Source organism: Sturnus vulgaris, chromosome 14 (genome assembly GCF_052056855.1).
Source record: "Sturnus vulgaris isolate bStuVul1 chromosome 14, bStuVul1.hap1, whole genome shotgun sequence".
NCBI lineage: Eukaryota > Metazoa > Chordata > Aves > Passeriformes > Sturnidae > Sturnus > Sturnus vulgaris.
The window spans coordinates 13,223,333-13,243,398 of NC_142256.1; the positions used below are offsets into that span (position 1 = coordinate 13,223,333).

Sequence of the window (20,066 nt, forward strand, 5' to 3'; positions counted from 1 at the left end):
AAATAACAGACGTTCCTTGCCTTCCTGGCATATTTTCTGTGTTTTTTGGTTTTTTTTTTAAATGTGAAGCCAAACCTGCACACCTGCTCAATTTGATCTCACTGTCAGCCTTCAAAGCCTGGAGCCCTTCGGGGGTTCCACACTTGCTTTCCAAAACACCAATGACAGCAAGGAAGCTGCATGCTTGGCTGCTGCAAGGATGGGCAGTGGGATTGTTTTCTTGGATTTATGTCAGTCTGAATCCACGCTGAATTTCATGTCATGGGTCTTTAAAGATACAAATTATTCATTTCAGCTTTCTCACATTTCCCCTATGACAGGACATATATGGCTTCTGTAAAAGCAAGATATGAGCCCAGCAGATGGTATCTATAAAGAGGAAGTGTTTTCTTTGCCAACTCCATAACCACAAGAGTCCCAAACTTCCTTTTAAGTCCTCTCAAGGCTTCTTCTAAGGCCTAAAGTGGCTGTAGTGGCTGAGGCAGGTGGTCACTGCATTTCATGACAAGTCAAGGATTAAATGTTATCCTGCAAGTTTGTTTTTGAATACTAGCTCTGCTCTACTTTGTAACTTCAAGGAAAGCAAAAGGGACTTATAACTTTGTCATAGCTAGAATGGAAAATGTCTCATTTTTATGGCCTTCTGTAGCTATAATTACAATGAAAAGAATCCCCCTCTTATTTGTGGTCACAGCAAATGGTTGCTGGAGGGGAAAAAAACTCCTGAGATGTATTCTGCATTAAATCCAGTTATTTGATAGGCAAAAGACTTTAAAAAAATGTTGCAAGAGAGCAGGGATCTAAAATCTTCCGTAATTGTTTGCATCTTTGGTTTTGGTTGCATGCATGTGTTCCAGGAATTTGGCAAGAAGGCTGCCTCTGTTTTACTGGCTGGTAAGAACCAACAAAAGCTAGATTGTTCTTGTTTCACACTCCAGGTTTTCTTAAGAACTGAATCTGTCTTTTCAGGGCATCACTTACAAATAAATGTGTATCTAAATGCATGCTTAGGAATGGTCTTTAAATTAAAGGTTATAAAGGAAAACATGCATAGAGGAGGGATGTGTATTAAAGACCAGCTCAGACATGGGTTCTGCCTGTCCCCATGGCTGTCCTCCCTTACGTCCCTCTGGGGCTTCTCTGGGAGCTGGGTTGACCCCTGCTCTGGTCCGTGGTATTGGGGCTGGATCAGAAATGGGCTCCTGCAGGGTGCACAGTCATCACCACAGGGGCTGCTTCGTGCTCTCCCCAGAGTGTGTTCTGGGCCAGCTGGAGAGCCACAGGCAGCACCTGGCCAGACCTCCAGCAGCCAGACACCCGTGGATCTGCTCCCTGAGCCTGGCACCAGGAGCCTTTGCATCTGCTTGGGCTTGTCCAGAAGGGGACACGGGTTCCCTGTGAAAAGGTTTTCCTCCAGGGCTGGTGTGGAGGGGAGTGCACAGAGCTGCTCCTGCAGCAGATTCCCAGGCAAGGGCTTTGCCCCTAGCAGTGGTTGGAAATGTCTGGAAAGCCTCTGCAGGCAGGCAGGCAGGCAGTGTCCCTGCTGGGAGCAGGTGCCAGCCATGGCTGTGCCGTCTGTGCCTGCCCTGGCACACAGCCCAGGGCTGACCATGGTCCTGTCTGGCTCTGGGGGAAGGACAGCACTGCAGTGGGCAGCAGTTCCTTGGGAGCTCCTTTCCCAAGTGCATCCGTGGTCTTTGTGGCCCTGTCTTATGATGATGTTTGTTTGCCTTTCTCTTTCTTTCTCTCTCTTTCTCTTTCTTTCTCTTTCTCTCTCTCTCTTTCTCTCTCTTTCTTTCTCTCTTTCTCTCTCTTTCTCCCATTTTGTTTTCTGAAGATAATTTTTGGCCAAAAAACAAAAAGCATTGAACAAAAAGCCTAATTCTGTCCTAATTCTGGTTTCTTGGTGCAATCACAGTATCTTGCTAGCCATGGGTCCTAGATCCTTGTTTTAAGACCCTGTCAGCAGCACGCCATGTGATAACCACGGCAGTACCTACAAGTTTTCTGGAACATTTATACTTAATGCAAGGAGCAGAGGGCCACAATAACAGCTTCAGCCTCTGACTGACACTATTTACTGCCATCTCCCATGGGCAGAAGGTAGTGGGGCAGATAAAAGTGACTAGTGGACCATGCCCCATGAGAGCCATGGGGTCTCGAACAAACTGAGCACATGTTTGCTCTGAACAGGTAAAACCATGGTTGCCTCTTTTTGGCAGGGAATTCTTTGGGCCAGGTTGCCAGCTGCAGCAGAAGGAGCAGAGTGCTGCTGTGCAATGCCCAAACAGCCTCCATCCCCTCGGGAGGTGTTGGCATCTCCCCAGCAGGTCCCTGCGGTGGCAGTGGCTGCGTGCCAGCACAAAACCCTTCTTGTTCTGCTTCCCTGTGCCCAGCCTGCTGTGGCCGGGCTGGAAGGAAGCCGGGTGTGGTGTCACCTCCCTGCCAGCCACCTCTTGTCACCGCAGCCAGATGGACACACCCCGGCATCCCCAGGAGGGCAGGGCTCTGCTGCACTGTCCCTTTCCAGGCAGGGCTGAGCTCGCCCTGAGAGCTGGGCTCAAGGGTCTGGGGAGGGGACAGGCAGGCCACCAGGGTGCTGCTGTTCCCCTCTCCCTGCTGCAGGTCCCTGAGCCCTGCTGTGACCGAGGGAGCTTGCACTGTGGCTTGGCTTGGTCCTGCTGCTCCCTGGGTGGCCCTGTCTGGGGAGGCAGGGCAGGTCACTGAATTTTAGGCTTTGAGGAGCAAGCCAATCTCTTGTTTGGATTCCTGAGGGCATGCAGGCATGATTTTAATTGTTTTGGGGGGATCATGTAGATGTGTGAGCATTGCAGGTCACATTTCCCAGTGAGGTTGGATCCTGGTTGTGCTCTGATGGATTTTGTGATGTTCCAGATAACAGCTTGTGCTGGGAATGTCTGTGGTACCTCTCCTCTCTCCCCACTGCTTTGATGATGGCTTTTGTAAGAACGTAATTCTGTCGGTCCAATTTGGTGAGAATTTGCTGATAAACCCAGATGTTATCAGGGAAGGGGTTAGATGGATATAGCCAATCACATCCCCAAGAAGCGTGGCAGCAAAGTTCACATTGCTCTAGGAAATGAGTTTAAAAATAGGCCCCAAATTAATTCCCACAAATACTTTCAGGCTCAGAATTCTGGCAGAAGTTTTGCTGAGGCTGTCCAGGCTGGAGCTTAGTTTGTTGCTCTGTGCCCCTGCCCATCTGAACCCCATGCCATTTAGTGGTGGATTTTCTAATATTCACCTTTCTCTTGTGAAGTTTCCCTCAGCGTTTTTCAAGGGAAGGGTGAACATGTGTGCTGCCCTCTGCTATGAGATCCTGAAGTGTTGCACTTCCAAGGTGTCCTCCACAAGGAACGAAGCCTCTGCTCTTCTGTACCTCCTGATGAGAAATAATTTCGAGTTCACCAAAAGGAGAACATTTCTGAGAACTCATCTTCAGGTCAGTGGCTGGAGAAAATCTAGAGAGCAGGTCACCTCAGATTTAATGAACAGATACAGAAATGGAGCTCTCTGACCTCATACCTGCAGCGGACCCTGCCATTGCCATATGGACAAAAATCCCCCTGCTTTCCAGGCCTTGCCTAATTCCTATTTCCAATGACTGGTCCAGGCACCTTTAGGTAAAATAGTTGCCATCAAGTACTCCAAGCTGTTGAGTTTTGGTGTATCAGACACCAGACACATCTCTGTGCCAGAGGCTGGCTGAGATGGGCTGGAAAGGACAGCTGCCCTCGAGGCATGAGAAGAGATTTCCTTGGAGCTGCTTTTTTGGCATTGGTAGTTTTTGAAGCAAATATAGATACCTAGGGGGACAACCCTCTAGGTTGTAAAGAGTCACAGAAGAAGGTAGTTAATGTCCAAACAGGGATTCATATTATAATATTTGGGTTGTTAGTTCTGCAGACAGTTTGATCCTCTGGGGCATGTCTGTCCTTGGGAGATGCAAGAGCTAAGCCACAATGCCAGCTGCTGCTTATGTAGTGGAAAAGAAGTGATATTTTCCTTTGAGCATTTTATTAAGTGTGACCTTAATAAAACCCTTTTATTAGGGCTTATTTAAATAAAGCCTCTACCTTGTCCCACAGATAATAATTGCAGTGAGCCAGTTAATTGCAGATGTGGCCCTCAGTGGTGGAACCAGATTTCAGGACTCCTTGCTCATCATTAACAACTTTGCAAACAGCGACAGACCTATGAAGGTGAGTTGGAGATGCCACATCCCATCATGTGCTATCAGCCATGGAAATTCCAGGAAACTGTGTTTAAGGGTTGTGCCAATGACTGGAACTGTGATTTATAGGCTTGTAGTGGGCTGCATTTGCTCAGTAAACAAGGGTTTGTATGCCAGCAGCAATAGGACCAGCTCCTCAGGCAGGTCGTGCTCCAAACATGAGGCCTCATGCCAAGGGGAGGGAGCCAAACAGCTCAGGCTGTGCTTTGCAGTGTTCTGCTTGCAAGGTTGTCCAAAGAGCTTTCCAGGAACTCCCAGCTTTGAGAGAGATGTCAAGGGAGGGTCTGATGTTTCACTTGCCTGAAGGTAATAATTAGCGGGATTTAGTTTTATTCAATTGAGTGTCAGTAATGTTAAGAAAGAGCTCTTATGTGGAGATGAATGGTTGTATTTCTTTGGAAAACAGTTGCCTATCTTTGTACTAGAATTAGTGGTTTGTGCCCAACCCAGTGGAGCAATTGGAGGGTACTCCATTTCACACAGAGTAGCTGCCAAGGCAAGATAGGGGAAATGAGAAGTGTTTCTACAGGATGACCTAAAGGCTTAATGGGAACTTCCATTAGGTGTTTAATTGTGGTCTAATAAATTTGTAGGTAGGATATAGGATATACCTGGCAAAAATCTGAGTTCTTTTCTGCACACAGGTGTTGGTAAGGGTTTCACTGAGCCATACTTTACTTGTAATTTACGTCATGAGATGGTCATTATATCAAGTTTATGTATTTGTGTAGGTGCAAGAGTAGAAGTGAGATTTCAGCACACTGGCAAGGATGCCATGCACAGCCATAGCAGCAGCTGAGGAACAGGAATCTGAGAAGAGGGAGCATAAACCAGGTTCATCTTGGAGGGGAGAGAGCTGAGGGGGAGCCTGCCTGCTGCTTTCCACAGCAGGCAGTTTATAGAGATGTGGGGTGCAGGACAAGAGGCAGTGTATGCAAGCTGCAGCAAGGGCAATTCCAGTTTTGCTTAAGAAAAAAGTATTTCCCAAGAGCACTGTGCAGCCCTGGGGCAGGGCCTAGAAAGGAGGTGGATTTTCTGTTTTAGGAGTAAAAACTTGGCTGGACAAGCCTTGCTCTGACTCAATGTTAGCCTTGTTCTGAGCAGGGGATCAGATCAGAGCACGTGCTTCTCTACTACATTCCTGTGGTGGGAAGCTCTACAAATGCCTACAGTGCTTTAGGAATTGAAGAGAGACCACGTCAGAGCCTAACAAGCCGGATGTTGAATGAAATTAAAAATTACTGGAACCGTGGTTTGTGGTCTCATCCAGAGACCTATGTATGCATGGAGCACTTCTGTGCTGCTCTGACACCAGCTCCTGAGGATGCCAGAGTGGCAGCCTCATTGTAGCACGGGAACAGCCAGGCTGGCATCCTGGGCATGACCTGGAGAGGTTGGCCCTGTGCATGTCATGGCTGAAATGCCTCTGAACACAGATGAAAAACTGTGTGCAGTGTGAGTTCAGTAAGGGAGAGTTAATTAGCCTTATCTACTGCGTTCTCAGTGTTTTCAGATAAGTGGAGTGTTGGCTGAAAGGGCCATTCCTTGGCAAAGCCTGTATTTTCTGTATTAGCTTCTAATTCAATTTGTTTTGGGTCAGGCAACGGCTTTTCCTTCCGAAGTCAAAGATTTGACAAAGAGAATCCGCACAGTGCTCATGGCTACTGCTCAAATGAAAGAACATGAAAAGGACCCAGAAATGTTGGTAGATCTCCAGTACAGTTTGGCCAAGTCTTACGCAAGTACCCCAGAGCTCCGGAAAACGTGGCTGGACAGCATGGCCAAGATACACGTGAAGAATGGAGACTTCTCAGAGGTAATTTGTGCAACTAAAAACGTGGAGCACAGCAGGACAGATTGACAGATGACATTTTGATGATTCCCCTTTGTGCTTTGCAGGCAGCCATGTGTTATGTTCACGTAGCAGCCCTCGTTGCAGAGTTCCTGCACAGGAAGAGTAAGTGTTTGCTGTCTGGGAGGCACAAGGAAGGTGATGGTGGGGTTTGGGGGTGTCAGAATCTTTTTAAAGACAAAGCTCTCTCAATTCAGTAAATTACTATTTTATAAACAAGCTAAAAAGTAAAAAAAATTATTGCCGTGTATAAAGCTAGAAGATGATGAGTCGTTTTTAAGAAATGACTGTTGCTCATACGTGTTTACTTAGACAGCCATGCTAGCATGATGCTGAGTGAAATATGAACTGACACATCATGTCTTGGTTTAAATGTTCACTTGGATTTGACATTAGGAAATGTGCTCACAGGGGAAGGCCATGTTAAAAACTGACTCAATATGATCATTAGAATTAGTACTATGGGCACTACAGAAAACTGTAGTATAAAGCAGTCAAAATTCAGTCAAGAAATGACACTGCAGCCTAACCATACACATACGTAAAGAACAATCAGGAAAAAAGGAGAGTTTTGTGGCTTAGTGCAAAACAGAAAGAAAGCATAGAGCTGTGTGTTAAGTTACACCACACTTCAGGTTTTCTTTTCAATACCTGTTCCACAGTTGATATATTGACCCCATTTCTCCTTTCCTTGTAAGGGAGTAGTTGTTGAAGTGGCCTCTTAACATTTCAGAAAGTTAAGGCTTCATAAAAGCTGATTACATGCACTGCCTTGGCTGGAAGGTTCTTCATTGCCCTGCTCAGGAGACTTGGAATCCCTCCAAATTCTGTACTTTGTCTTGGCAAAGTGGGAAAAATCAGGACTTGTTCTTGTGATACATATGCACATTTCATGTGGCTGCAGAGAGGGGGGTATTGAAAGTTTGCAATGTTTTATTTGTACACAGAAACTGCTTACCACAAGTAGTGGTAAAGGAGAACTCCTAAAAGGGAAGAGGAACAAGTCCAAAGGAATATTTAACAAAGTTTGAACATTGAGTTATTTCTGTCACTGGCACTCTTTACATATACAGAGGCTAGAATGGTTCAGTAAGGGCTGAACTACCCAAAGTTTTGGGGTACCTAACTGTGCTTCCAGTGCTCTCTGCTTACCACTCAGCTCTCCAGCAATAGCTGGATAGGGATAGAGTTGCTTTTCTTCCTTGGTAGCTGGTGCTCTGTTTTGGATTCACTGTGATAGTAGTGCTGACAACACATGGCTGATTTGGTTGTTTCTCAGTAGTGCTTACTCGAAGTCAAGAACTTCTTCAGTGTCTCATGCTGTGCCAGTGAGGAACTGCACAAAAACCTGAGAAGGAGAATAGCTGGAGCAGCTGACCTGAACTGGCCAAAGGGACATTTCACATCTCAGAATGTCATGTTCAATGTATTAACTGTGGGAGTTACCTGGAAAGGGTCTAGGAATGGTTTTGGCATTGGTCAGTAGGTGATGAGCAACTGTACTGTGCATCACTTGATTTTCTTGAGGTTTATATCTCTCTCTCTGTTATTTTTATTAACTTAGTTTACTTTGTTTCAATTATTAAACTATTCTTATGTCAACCCATGGATTTTACTTCTTTTCCCTGATTCTTCTCCCCGTCTCACCAGGGCTGAGTGGGGCAGTGAGAGAATTGTTGAGTGGTATTGATTTGCATGACACATTTGAGATAGTTCCACTAATCCATTTGCTTTTGTCTGCTGCAGAGCTGTTTCCCAGTGGATGCACTGCCTTCAGGAAAATCACTCCCAACATTGATGAAGAAGGTGCAATGAAAGAAGATGGTGGGATGATGGATGTACATTACAGTGAGGTGAGGTCCTGTACTGTAGATACAGGATATTTGATATCTGATTAGGATTTTGTTTTAGACTTTGTTCATGTAAGTTCTAACAAATTGCAGTTGTGCAGTGGTATCTGTGAACAAGACTGTTCCACTCCCATTTCCCAAGAGAAATCTGTTCTGAAGAATTTTCTGTCTATGATTCAGACAGGTACAGCTGATGTAAGTTCTTGCCTGCTGTGTTATGCAAATGCTGATGTTTCCAGCACAGGGCAGCACAGCCGGGTATGGTATTTCCAAGGAGGGACAGAATGAAGTCAAGCTCTGCAAGGGAGAGGTCATCTTAGGGTCCTCCTGGAGTTAGGGCAGTGCTGCAGGACACCACGGTAGCAGAACAATCCAGAAACCATAGCAAGGCACTGGGGAAGTGGGTAGATCCACCCATGAGCTATAAAGTCTCACCATCCCTGTGCAGCTGCCTTGGTTTGGCCATGCAGCTGAGTGAGTGGCCCTGCAGCCCAGCTGCTCATCCATCAAGGCCTGAGGATCCTTGGCATCACAGCACACTGCTTGTTCCTGGATGTGTTTCTTAGTCGCACACCTCTGGTCTCCAGTGCTGTCACGTCCATACTCTCCCAGAATTTTTCCATTTTCCTGGGGAGGTAACTAAATAACCAGGACATACTTGCTGGCTATTCTGCTAATGATTTATGAAGAATTAATGAACTTCTAAAAAACAACTTTCCTTTTTCTTCCCCTTCCCTTCTCTTCCCCTTCCCCTTTCCCTTTCCTCTCCCCAAAATTTAGAATATCTTTAGAAAGGCCAGGAATACACAGTGTTTAAACTTATGTGACTGTAATTACTTATTCTGGGATCTCATAGAAGTATCTGAAGTTGAAATGGTTTTATCTCCTAAGTTGGAGTGTTATTAACACCACCCATTTGGCTGCTCACGTAGGAGGTTCTGGTGGAGCTGCTGGAGCAGTGTATAGATGGCCTGTGGAAAGCAGAGCGTTATGAAACAATTTCTGAAGTTTCCAAACTGATCATTCCTATTTATGAAAAGCGGCGTGAATTTGAGGTGGGTATTTTGAAATAGTTTGCATAGAGCAGGTAATTTTCTAGAGTGCTAAGAAAAAAAAAAAAAAGGGACTTTTTTATTTTTGAAGTTATGAGTTACTGAATTGGTGACAGTAAAGGACACACTGTGCTTCATTGTTGGTTACTAAAGAAATTAGTGAAAGCAATGATCTGAAAGGTGATTATGAAAGCTAACAGCATGGATTACCACCTTCCTTCCTGTAAAGAAAAACTGTTGTCATTCCATATGCTCATGGAAGCTAGATTCTTTTTGAGACCTGAGGCTTTTAAGGGTTAAAAACAGAATGAGAGCTTTTCAAAGAAAGGACTAGATCTGTGGGTAATTCAGTGGCAAGTGGAGAGGAAGGAAGGAAGCTGTTCCCAGCCTTGCTCCTTCCCACCACGTGCTGTGACCTTCAGCTTAATGCTGGTCCCCTTTCCCTCCCTGTGCCATGACAGAACATCCAGCCATACAGCTCAGGCTGGGGGTGGGGGAGGGAGCATTACCTCGATCTATTTTTTTTATTGTAAAGCCGTTTTTAATAAAAAAAACCCTTCCTGGGTAAAATATTGCCAGCTGCTCTGTGTGTGAAGGCTCAGTCAGGAACATGCTGAGACAGTGCACTCAGCCTTCTCTCCAGGGGCAGTGGGGTTCCTGCAGTCTGTGGTCCCTGCAGACCCGACACTAAGCACTGTACTTAAAACCTTGTTCTTCAAACAAGGCTGCATGAGTTCAACCTCTTTAGAAATTAAGGTTTCATTTCTCCAGAGGATTGTGTTCAGGCATCTCAGTAGCTTCTGGTGTTAGCTAAAATGTCCTGATTGGAAGATCCTGCTTTCATCATAATGTTAAAATCTGGTTTGCAGAAACTCACCCAGCTGTACAGAACACTCCATGGAGCATATGCTAAGATATTGGAAGTAATGCACTCAAGGAAGAGGCTTCTTGGAACCTTTTTCAGAGTGGCCTTTTATGGACAAGTGAGTATATACACTGGCTTGCCAGCTACCCCTCACCAGGCATCCTGGCCCCAAAAGCTGCTGCTCTGTCAGACCTGGAGTGGAAAAGCTCCTCTGGTGCAGCCACCAGTGTGTCTGTGTGAGTGTTTTGGTATTGCACACTGGGGTGAGGGTTTGTATCTGTCTCCAGGAGCGCTTGATTTATTATAAAGTTTATGATTCTGCTGTTAGGCTTTTCATAAAACAACTCTTAGCGCTTAGGAAATGGCTCAGTGAGTTCAGAAAACGCTGAGGGTTCTTTGGTAATTACAGTTGTTGTTACACAGACACAATTTAGTGTGTATAGTGTATAACTAGTAACAGTATGTAACTGTAACCATATATATAAACAGTAGTAGTAACAGACTTTTTTTTTCCTACAGAAAAATGCTCCTCCCTTCGGGGTAGTAGCAGAGTAAAAGGTTTTAAGAGAAGCTGGAGGTGAACCATCCATCAGTGTTGATTACAAACATGTAGAGATAGGCAGTACTTTTGTTAGCTGAGGTAGTGAAAGCAGAGTGGTGTCTGGGGCTCAGAGTCCCAGGAAGTGGCATGATCTTACCATATCTCATGAAGTCTTCTGAGCTTAAAAGCAGTTGTGGTTTTTATCTTTTTTTCTCCACCTATAGCAGTTAGTAAAGTGTGATACCCTCATGTCCTTTCTGTCTCTGAACAACCTGCTTCTGCTTGTGGACTCATAACCAAGGGGGAGGTGCAGGACCCCTCTTTAGAAAACACCATGTAAATTCCATTAGCCTTGCTTTTCTTTATTCCTTCTTTTAGAGGAGATGATGAATATCCCTGAAACCATAATGGGTTTGTACCTTTGAATGTCACTGTCACAACATATCAGAGCAGTGACTTTTGCTGCAGCAAACATTCATTTTATATTTACCCTCATCTTCTCTGTAAATTTGGATACATAAAAAGTAAATAAAGTTAGCAACAGATAAAATTAAACAACTGTTTTGTTTTCCAGAAGCTATAAATAACTGGATCAGCCCTTAAAATTAAGCTGTGTAGTATCCTGACAACCAGTACTTGATCCAGTTTCACACTTTAAAGCTTTTCTGGCTTTATATTCCAGCTGCACATAGATAGCTTAATGCTGTGTCACACGTTCTAACTGGAACAACTCACCAAAGCATGAAGTTCCCATGCTGTTTCCATTATGGGTAAGAGTGATGATGCAAGCACAGCCTTTGATGCATTTTGGTCTCCATTTACTGTAAATACACCAAATTCCACTTCCCTGAATAACGGAGGAATTAAAGCACAGGAAACACATTTCTTTTTTTATTGCTTAAAGTCTCTTGCAGCTTACACAAATTCTCTCAGATTGTTCCTGTGGCTCTGCTGTCAGGGCCTCCTCAACTTATGTATCTTTCTGCTCCTTCTCTGTACCTTGTTTTTGTGGTTTTTTTCTCCTGCCTGTCTCTTTCCAGCCTTCCAAAAGGTCAAATGCTGGCCAAACCATCTTCCACATAGTTTAGATTTCTCACTGGTTCTACTCAAGTAATGATGTGTTGTGTTTGTGTTGGTTGAAGATTTTTTTTTTTAGACCATTTTTTAAGGAGCCTATTAAAAGGCAAAGTTCAGTGAGACTTTGTGAGCCATAGCCTTCCAAACTTTTTTGGCTTTCTGAAATGTTAGTAAAAGCTTGCTTTACGAGCAGCAAATCTAAGATAAAAGTTTTCCAAATGAAGAAACACAGCTATTCCTTACTGGGTTGTTTTTTTTTGTTTGTTTGTTTCTTTTTTTTGTTTCTTTTTTTTTTTTTTTTTGGTTAATGCCAGACATTCTTTGAGGAAGAAGATGGGAAGGAATATGTCTATAAGGAACCCAAACTGACAGGCCTCTCAGAGATCTCCTTCAGACTTCTTAAACTTTATGGAGAAAAATTTGGGTCAGAGACTGTAAAGATTATCCAGGATTCTAACAAGGTAAACTGCATGCTCTGTGGAGCTGAAGGAAGATGACAGAACATCCTTTCCTTCTTCCAGTGGCAGGGGAAGAGTGAGCCCTCTCCTGCACCCTCTTACAAACCTTGCTTCCAGTTGCCCTGGCATCCTCATGCTCCTGTGTGTGACATGCTGCACAGCTCGGTGCTGCTGTGGCTCCCAGGTGTGAATTATGGATGGGAAATTGCAATCCCCATCGTGCTGAGCCTTGCTGAAGGCATTAGAAACCAGCACAGAGCATCAAGTGACTGGAAGTGGAGTTACTGCTTGTTGCTTTGATGCTGCAAGACAGAAAGAAAATCTCTTTGGGCCTTGCAGCCCTTAGGTCCTTTCTTTTCATACTGAATGTTTATTTATGCTCCTTGAAGAGCTGTGCACACCCTTGGGCTGCAGTGGGATTTATCTGGGTTACCAAAGCCAGTGATCCCAAAGCTGGTTTAGTGCAAGCCTGCAGGTTTTCCTGGCCCAGCCGTGTATGAGCACTGGATCATGGTGTGGAAACTCTGTGGTCATGTTAGAAGGACTGAACAGCTCAGGCCTGTGCTGCACTGATGGATCAGGGGGCATGACTGCCTACTGCAGGAACAGCTTGTTTGGCGCTGGGTGATGTATTTCCTGTGCCACACCTCCTTGTCTTATCTGCTGATGGATGGTTGGACATCCCAGCTGAGGGCAAAATGAGCATTTGGTGCGTCACTGGCCTTCATGCAGTGAGGCCAGGTGAGCAGGGAATTAATTTAAATCAGATCCCAGTGAACAGACTAGCCAATTATAACTTATTAACCTTTGCTCCTCCTGTGAGTAACCATCTTATTTCATAGGTCAACATTAAAGACCTTGATCCCAAGTATGCCCATATTCAAGTGACTTATGTGAAGCCCTACTTTGAAGAAAAAGAAATGTCTGAAAGAAAAACTGAATTTGAAAGAAATCATAATATCAATAGATTTGTATTTGAAACTCCTTACACTTTATCTGGAAAAAAGCATGGCAGTGTGGAAGAACAATGTAAAAAAAGGACCATTCTAACTAGTAAGTACAAATATCTGAGCATGAGACAGTATCAGTAACTATTGGGAGACTAATCTAGCTCATGAAAATGTTCCAGAAGTGTGACAAATTCTCCCAGCTTAATCAGAATTGTGAGACAATATTCGGGCTGGGAGGGGGAATTTACTTTGTGTTTTTATGTGCACAGTTTTACAGATTAAAAAACTCGTGCTGGTAAATTACAGCTTTGTTTGGGATTTCACATCCCCAAGGGCAAGAATCTGTTTGTATATGTTCTATAAAGAGTATTCCTATGTGCTGCATGACTTTTCAATCTATACATTTCTTTTGCTGTTTCTGCTAGCTTTGAACTCCTTTCCATATGTTAAGAAGAGAATTCCGGTCAATTATGAACATCAGGTTAATTTAAAACCAATTGATGTCGCTACTGATGAAATAAAGGACAAGACAGCAGAGCTGCAGAAACTCTGCAGCTCTGCTGGTGATGTTGACATGATCCAGCTGCAGCTCAAACTGCAGGGCTGTGTTTCTGTGCAGGTCAGTCTGTTTGATGTCTGGTCAGAGTTGCATTTGCATACACAGCTCAGGGTGAGGCATTGTCACATTTACTTTCCAGAAATCATTAACTACCCAGGCTTCAGGGCAGCAGCCTCCAGCACAGCCTCCCTGTCACGTTCTGGGCTACACAAAGGCTGGCTCGTGGGAATAAACATTTTCTCCAGTGGTGTTTACAGTGGCAAGTCCAAGTATAATTTCATATTAATTACCCATAAATAATTGCTGAAATATACTTAAGTCTTGAAGATTGTACTGTAAGAATCAGGCACAAAGTGCCGTTTTGTGAGCCTGGCTTCTCAAGCTGGATAAGTGACCTTAGGACTCAGACTGTGCTGCTTTTCCTCAAGGAAATAAGAGGAAAATATGAGGAAACAAACTTAATATCTCTTTTTATCTCAGCAGGAGTTCTGGCATAAATGATGTCTTCTTTCTTTCTAGGTTAATGCTGGTCCTTTGGCCTATGCCAGAGCTTTCCTAAGTGACAGCCAGTCCAGCAAATATCCTGCTAAGAAAGTGAATGAGTTAAAAGAAATGTTCAGGTAGGATTTCTAATGTAACAAAAACTAGCAGCTGGCTGGAAGATGGTACCTGCTTTGATTATATTTTTGTCTGTCTCCAAACTCAGCAGATGCTGGATACTTAGATATGTCTTAAAAAGATCCAAGTATCATGGGGTTTTGGGTGCTCACACTTATGAAAAAAGCTAATGAAATTATAAATATCAAGAGTTTCCAACTCCAGGGCTGTGCTCTCCATGGGGAGATTTGCTTGAAGGCTTCAACAGTTTGTGTGGGTATTTGAGATTATCCCATGAAGTATGTTTGAAAACCAGAGGTCTCGCACTCCTGTGTTCAGGGGTCCTTGATGTTGTGAATTGTTTACCAGTTTTTCCAAGGGGATTTTTTGCTAGCTAACGATGAACTTGAAATATTTTTAAGCAAATCCTTTCCCAGTTTATGGAAGAGCACTCTTCTTGTTTCTATTGCTAATTTTTGAAACTGTGTGGCTTGCACAGGTGTTTTTCCAATTTCTGTACCTTAGGGTAAGTTTTACCTCCTACTTGAAAGTGTCCCCCAAGATATGATTAGGCAACTCTTGTTTCACCTCAGGATGATGAGTCTTGTCCACAGTGTTTTGTGGACCTCTCAGATGTTACCAGTTGTCCACCAGCCCCTGCATTTTTTGCTCTGTGAAATGACTCCCATTTCACCCATTTCCCCGTTCTCATTGTATGAAGAAAGTAGCATGTGGGCTAATGCCATTCTCCTTCCATGTATCAAGTAACCTGGCAATCAGGGAGCAATACCTGAAAACATGCCATGCATAGTTTCTCTTCCCAGCCTTGCAGTGCAAACACAATCTCCATTTCAGTTGTGAATGTATTTTTACTGAGTTTTATAAAAAAGGAAAATATTAAATGAAGTGTGTTAAACGAAGCAAAGAATGAATAACAGACCCCAGAAAAAGCATTACAGTTCCCCATGGTGTGAAGTTCCTTCTGGAGGGTGTCTCTGCTGTCATGAGCCTGACCTCTGACAGCCCTGCTGGGTCACACACAGCCAGCTGTGGCCAGCCCTGCAGGACTGGCTGTCCCATCTGCTGAGGATCCAGGCTCAAAGCAGCTCCAGTAAAAAGCCCAATGCCTGTGTTCAGTCCCTCTTCATTCCCTGATTCACTTTGCCAGGGATACTCCTGGAATATGTCTTGCCCCAAACACTGGAGAAAAAGGGGTGGGAAATCCTGAGGTTTGCCTGTCTGTTCAGTTACTTGCTTTGGCAGAAGTCTGGACTGTGGTAATGCTCCAAGTTCATTCCTTTTCTCCCCAGGAAGTTTATCCAAGCCTGTGGAATTGCTCTGGAGCTCAACGAGCGTCTCATTAAGGAGGATCAAGTGGAGTACCATGAGGGGTTAAAATCAAACTTTCAGGATATGGTTAAAGAGCTTTCTGACATCATCCATGAACAGGCATGTACTGCATGGCAGGAGCCCACCGAGGTGGCTCTCTGTGCTTGGAAACTGGCTGGGAACTGAAAACGTGATCACTCCTCACGTTCTGTAGCTAAATATAAACGGGCGAGTAAGCAAACGTGAGAATTAAGCAGTAGATTTGGTGGATTCCTAAAATTGCTTTCTTTGACTGAAAGTCTCAGCCTGATGTTGGTATTCAGAGTGCTGCAGGGTAGAGTCTTCAGCAACACATCACTGCCTGCTGTGGTCATCAGAAATCCTATGCCACATTCTGTGTCACGTATGAAAATTATAAAAGGTCACAGGTCAAAGTTCTCTGGCAGAATTTCCATTTCTTCAGTTATATCCAGCTTATGGGGTTTTTTTTAATATGTTATTTTTCTTTATGTATGTTTTCTTATAATTTTTGCCTAATGCAAACGTGCCATTTATATGCACTGTTAAAATTCCTGCTAATTCATCTGATCTATGATTTTATGTTTTCTTAGATCTTTCTAGGAAAACACATTTCAATAGTAGCATCAGAGAGGTGAGAGATTCAAAGAGTAGTTGTACTTCTATCTAGTATCATGCTGTGAAATTAGATGAGAACCGACTTTCTGAAGTAATTTCCATACCTCTGCTTTTTGATTTTTCCTTCATTATGACAAAAGAAAGCTTGTAGATTTATAGCATCAAGGATATAAAATCAATAGTACAGACTGCATTGTGGTCCACAGAACTTGAAATTTAGAGGAATACTTTCAGGATCTCACAGTTAGTCAATACACAGTCTCTGTGTGACTATGAATTAAAGATGCAACATGTTAACTCACTAAAAATGGATAGGCAGATTCCACAGCCAGTTGAGTAGTTGTTCACACTAATTGAAAAATCTGCAAGTGGCAAAATAACACAACTGCACCTGGCTGCTGTTTGTAAATAAGGTTAATTTACAATAAAATAATGCTTATGGGAATCAGAGTCTTGTTATGGAAAAGTACAATATCATTTCAGGGAAACAGTCTCATGATGGTGATGAATTTTGTTGTAGGAGTGTAAGGGTGGATCTGTCAGAAAGTGACTGCTGCATTCTTGTTGCATTTGTTAGATTCCTCTTCTATTCTGCTCGTGGCCACTGTTTTTTTGGTGTGCAAACTATTGGTTTTCCACATTTGCCACACTGGTTTTTTCATTGCCACTTGCATACTCCACTGCTGAACTTTGCTCAGAGAGGCTTGTTCATAAGAGTTGCCACCTGCTTACTCTAAGCTGTTTGACCGTGCCAAGAGATCTAATTTGCATGCAGCTGCTGGAACTTTTGTGGCTTTTGAATTTTGCAATAGTCAAATCAAAACCAAATCACTCAGTTCTGCACTGTCGAGGTACAATAGCTTAGATTCTTTTGGAACAAAGAAGCATTGTTAAAACACACCCCTGTTACCTCTATAGATTTACCCACTGCTGTGTTGTCTTTGCTTAACAGGCAAAATATGACTGAAATATCCAAGTGAAGAGCTCCCTGGGAGGGATATACTTTTCACTTTCATCTTGTGCAAAGGGCATCTTAAAATACCATGTTTATGAACAATGCTCATAGTTGCACAACATTATGTCCAACGGCTGACTTGAACTTTGCATTGCCATCAAATGACCTAATATCTAATAAATTCAATCTAGTGGAATAAGTTTTCTTATTTTGCAACGTCAGTTAAATGTAAAAAGTATAGTGCATTAACTTAGTGTTCTCACTATAAATAACATGCTTTTCTAAATATTGTCACTGGCCTAAACCAGCTGTGCCCTTCGTTTGAGATGCCAGAGCAGATGAGTAATCACTGGGTCACCTGTGACCTATTTACAGATCTTTTAAGCTAAAATGTAAGCATAAAAAATTGATAAACTGCAGCTGAACAGATCCAGGAAATTTCAGAGACTGGTGGAAAGCTGGATGTCCAAAGGCTGTTTATGATGGTCAGTGATGTCAGTTTCTCTGATGCATTTTCAAGGTAACTAACTTGACTGGTGAGACACATGGTGAAAATAAATACACAGTCAGCTCTGCCGTTCCAGCTCTCTCCTGTGCTGTCAGAGTGTTCTTTGGGCTACAAAGTACAAAATCTGGGCACAGAGGTAGTGAGCGTCTGTGGGATTTAGCTGCATGTACTCCCCATCTTCACAAAAAAACCTATTAGAATTCTCTTACTGCTAAGACATAATAAAAAATTGTTCTACAGAGAACTGTTTCTTTCCTGCAGTTCATAGTTGTAACTAAAAGTGATCCAGTAATACACAGAATGTATATTAATGCTACAGAAATCGCTAAACTGCTCTTCTTTCTCATTTCTTTGTTATGCTGCCTTTGTGAAACAGCTTTGAAGACAAGGTTGGATATCTCTTTTGCATACCTTTTTAAACAGCTTGCTTATTATAATGAAGTGAAACCTGTATTGAATTTGTGATTGTTTTGCTTTCTTTAGATTTACCATGAAGACACAATGCACTCACCATGGATGCAGGACTCTCTGCACGTCTTCTGTGCGATCAGTGGAACCTCTGGTGATGGCAGTTACTGCTCGCTCAGATCCACTGCTGACTTATAAACATATCAGTCATATTTTACAGAGCCTTCTCAGGAATTCTTGGAACTCTACAAAGGATGTTTAAAACCATCCATGATGAGCAAAAATTGAATTGTGGGGTGGTTTGGTTTGTTTTGCTTTGTTGGTTTTTTTTTTCCCACAAAAAAGTTGCCATGCTTTCAAACACGGTGCTTGCTTATTTTGCTGAGCAACATTGAAAGTGCCTGGACATTGCACCACTGTGCTTGTTTTCTACTATTTTTTTTAAGCTAAATGAATAGCAGGCCGTGGAAAGGCAATTATCTACGTGTTGAATTGCTGAACTATGAATCGAAACAGTGACATACTATGTAAAGTTGTACAATGGAATATAATAAAATGTAAAAGTACTTTGTAAATAGAAGGAGTATAGAGTATATAGAAATTAGCATTGTATCGTATTTGCTGCTAAAAGCTTTGTTGGAAAGAGGACATGAAGGGTAAATTGTATTTACTGGTAAGAGACCTTTCTCTTCTTAAAAGTGACTTGGCATCCACATACTCCTATTGTACTTAATGAGAGAAAACTTGTCCTAGTCTGGAATAATTAATACTTAAGTCAGAAATTATAATTTTCATACATCCTCAGAGCAGATTCTAAAGTAATCTCCATGAAAATTGAACTGTCTGTATCTGATTCCAACTTTGGGTAACCTTTCACAGCTGCAGGAGAGGATGGAATGTGCTCACTGAGAGCAAACCTAGGAGATGTGCCATTTGATGTGAGTTTTCTCCTGCTTGACACTCATGGTCTCACACAGATATAAATTCTGAGAACAGCTTAAATTGAGTTGGAAATTATAAGGTGCTTTAACAACTTTTGGAAAAAATTCTAACAGTCGGAGAGATGGTTTAAAAAATTTTAAAAAGAGATGGTTTCAAAAAGAGATGGTTTCAAAAATTGCAGCACATCAAAATAACCTATACAAAATTGAAGGATTTGTTAGCACCACAAGTCATGCATGTTCCCTCCTGTGAAGATGATCTGTTCTCTGAAAGCTCATTGGTTTTGTCTGATAGGTGGTTGGAGAAAATGTATTTTACAGAATTGTTTTATTCCTTCTTCCCCTTCCCAAAGCTTTCATACATTCTCTGCCTCTTTTTTAATAACACGCTTCAGATTCAGGAAGAAGAACACACTTCAGTAATTATTTTATCCAGCAACATTTTTAATATCCTTGTTTTTCAAAATCCTATCAATTGTAAATATGGTTCCAGTAGTTCATATGGGAAGGGTGGGAATTTTAAGGATATGTAACAAAATGCCATAATAAAAGGACTCCAGCTGGGTATTTAGCTTGGCTGTAGTGTCTATCAAATGTTAAGCTTCTAAATCTTTGTGGCAAAAATTATCTTCAAATAGTAACTGGACCAAAATATTTATTATGCATGATTCTAAATACCTATTTTATTCATATTCTGAGAAAATAATGTTATGATCCATAAATTTGTTTCAAGCAAAATACAGATGTGCCTATAACAAACCAGCTGCATTTCTGCTTTTATGTGCTTCTGTGCCAGACAGGCTCTAAATTTAGCATAAACTTTCAGTAAGAGGAAGAGAGACTAGTATGTGTAAATATGGTTAGCACCTTCCTGATTGTTATCTTTCAACAAATAATATTAAAAGCATATACTGAGAGTTTTCCAAATTACTTTACTAAGAGGTGTGAAGCTCGTTAATAGTCAATCCAATACAAGATACTTTTGGAACTAATTGACCTCTAAATATCAGTAGTAAAGGCATATCTTAACTACAGTAGATGTATGAAATACAGACATTCAAAAGCTCTTGCACTGTAGCTCTTTCAAATGCTACAGATAACCTAATAGTTTTCCTGCATTTGCAGGGAGATCTTTATGCATGTTTTTTGATGTCTTTAATGTTCTGAGATAATATTGTTGTCTGAATTTTCAATTTATCTTCTTTATTTTTACTGGAATTCCAGTGAAATTCT

The 20,066-nt window shown here is 42.4% G+C and overlaps 1 protein-coding gene across 4 annotated transcripts in view; it reads left to right on the top strand.

Annotated features, from left to right (window-relative positions):
* Positions 1–19,592, top strand: part of DOCK11 (dedicator of cytokinesis 11) — a 78,227-nt gene extending 58,635 nt beyond the window's left edge. For 2 of the 4 annotated variants that reach the window (XM_088173177.1, XM_088173178.1), the window contains exons 41-54: positions 3,281–3,463; positions 4,110–4,223; positions 5,856–6,071; positions 6,155–6,212; positions 7,854–7,960; positions 8,890–9,012; positions 9,879–9,992; positions 11,807–11,953; positions 12,793–13,003; positions 13,326–13,519; positions 13,979–14,079; positions 15,367–15,505; positions 17,861–17,873; positions 17,968–19,592. In XM_088173177.1, the coding sequence (XP_088029303.1) occupies positions 3,281–3,463; positions 4,110–4,223; positions 5,856–6,071; positions 6,155–6,212; positions 7,854–7,960; positions 8,890–9,012; positions 9,879–9,992; positions 11,807–11,953; positions 12,793–13,003; positions 13,326–13,519; positions 13,979–14,079; positions 15,367–15,505; positions 17,861–17,866 (1,713 nt within the window). In that variant the 3' untranslated portion in view covers positions 17,867–17,873; positions 17,968–19,592. Of the gene's footprint in view, positions 1–857; positions 3,464–4,109; positions 4,224–5,855; positions 6,072–6,154; positions 6,213–7,853; positions 7,961–8,889; positions 9,013–9,878; positions 9,993–11,806; positions 11,954–12,792; positions 13,004–13,325; positions 13,520–13,978; positions 14,080–15,366; positions 15,506–17,860; positions 17,874–17,967 lie in introns of those variants that run through there. The other 2 variants (XM_014887105.2, XM_088173179.1) reach the window with 2 other exon arrangements.
* Positions 19,593–20,066: the final 474 nt, after the last annotated feature.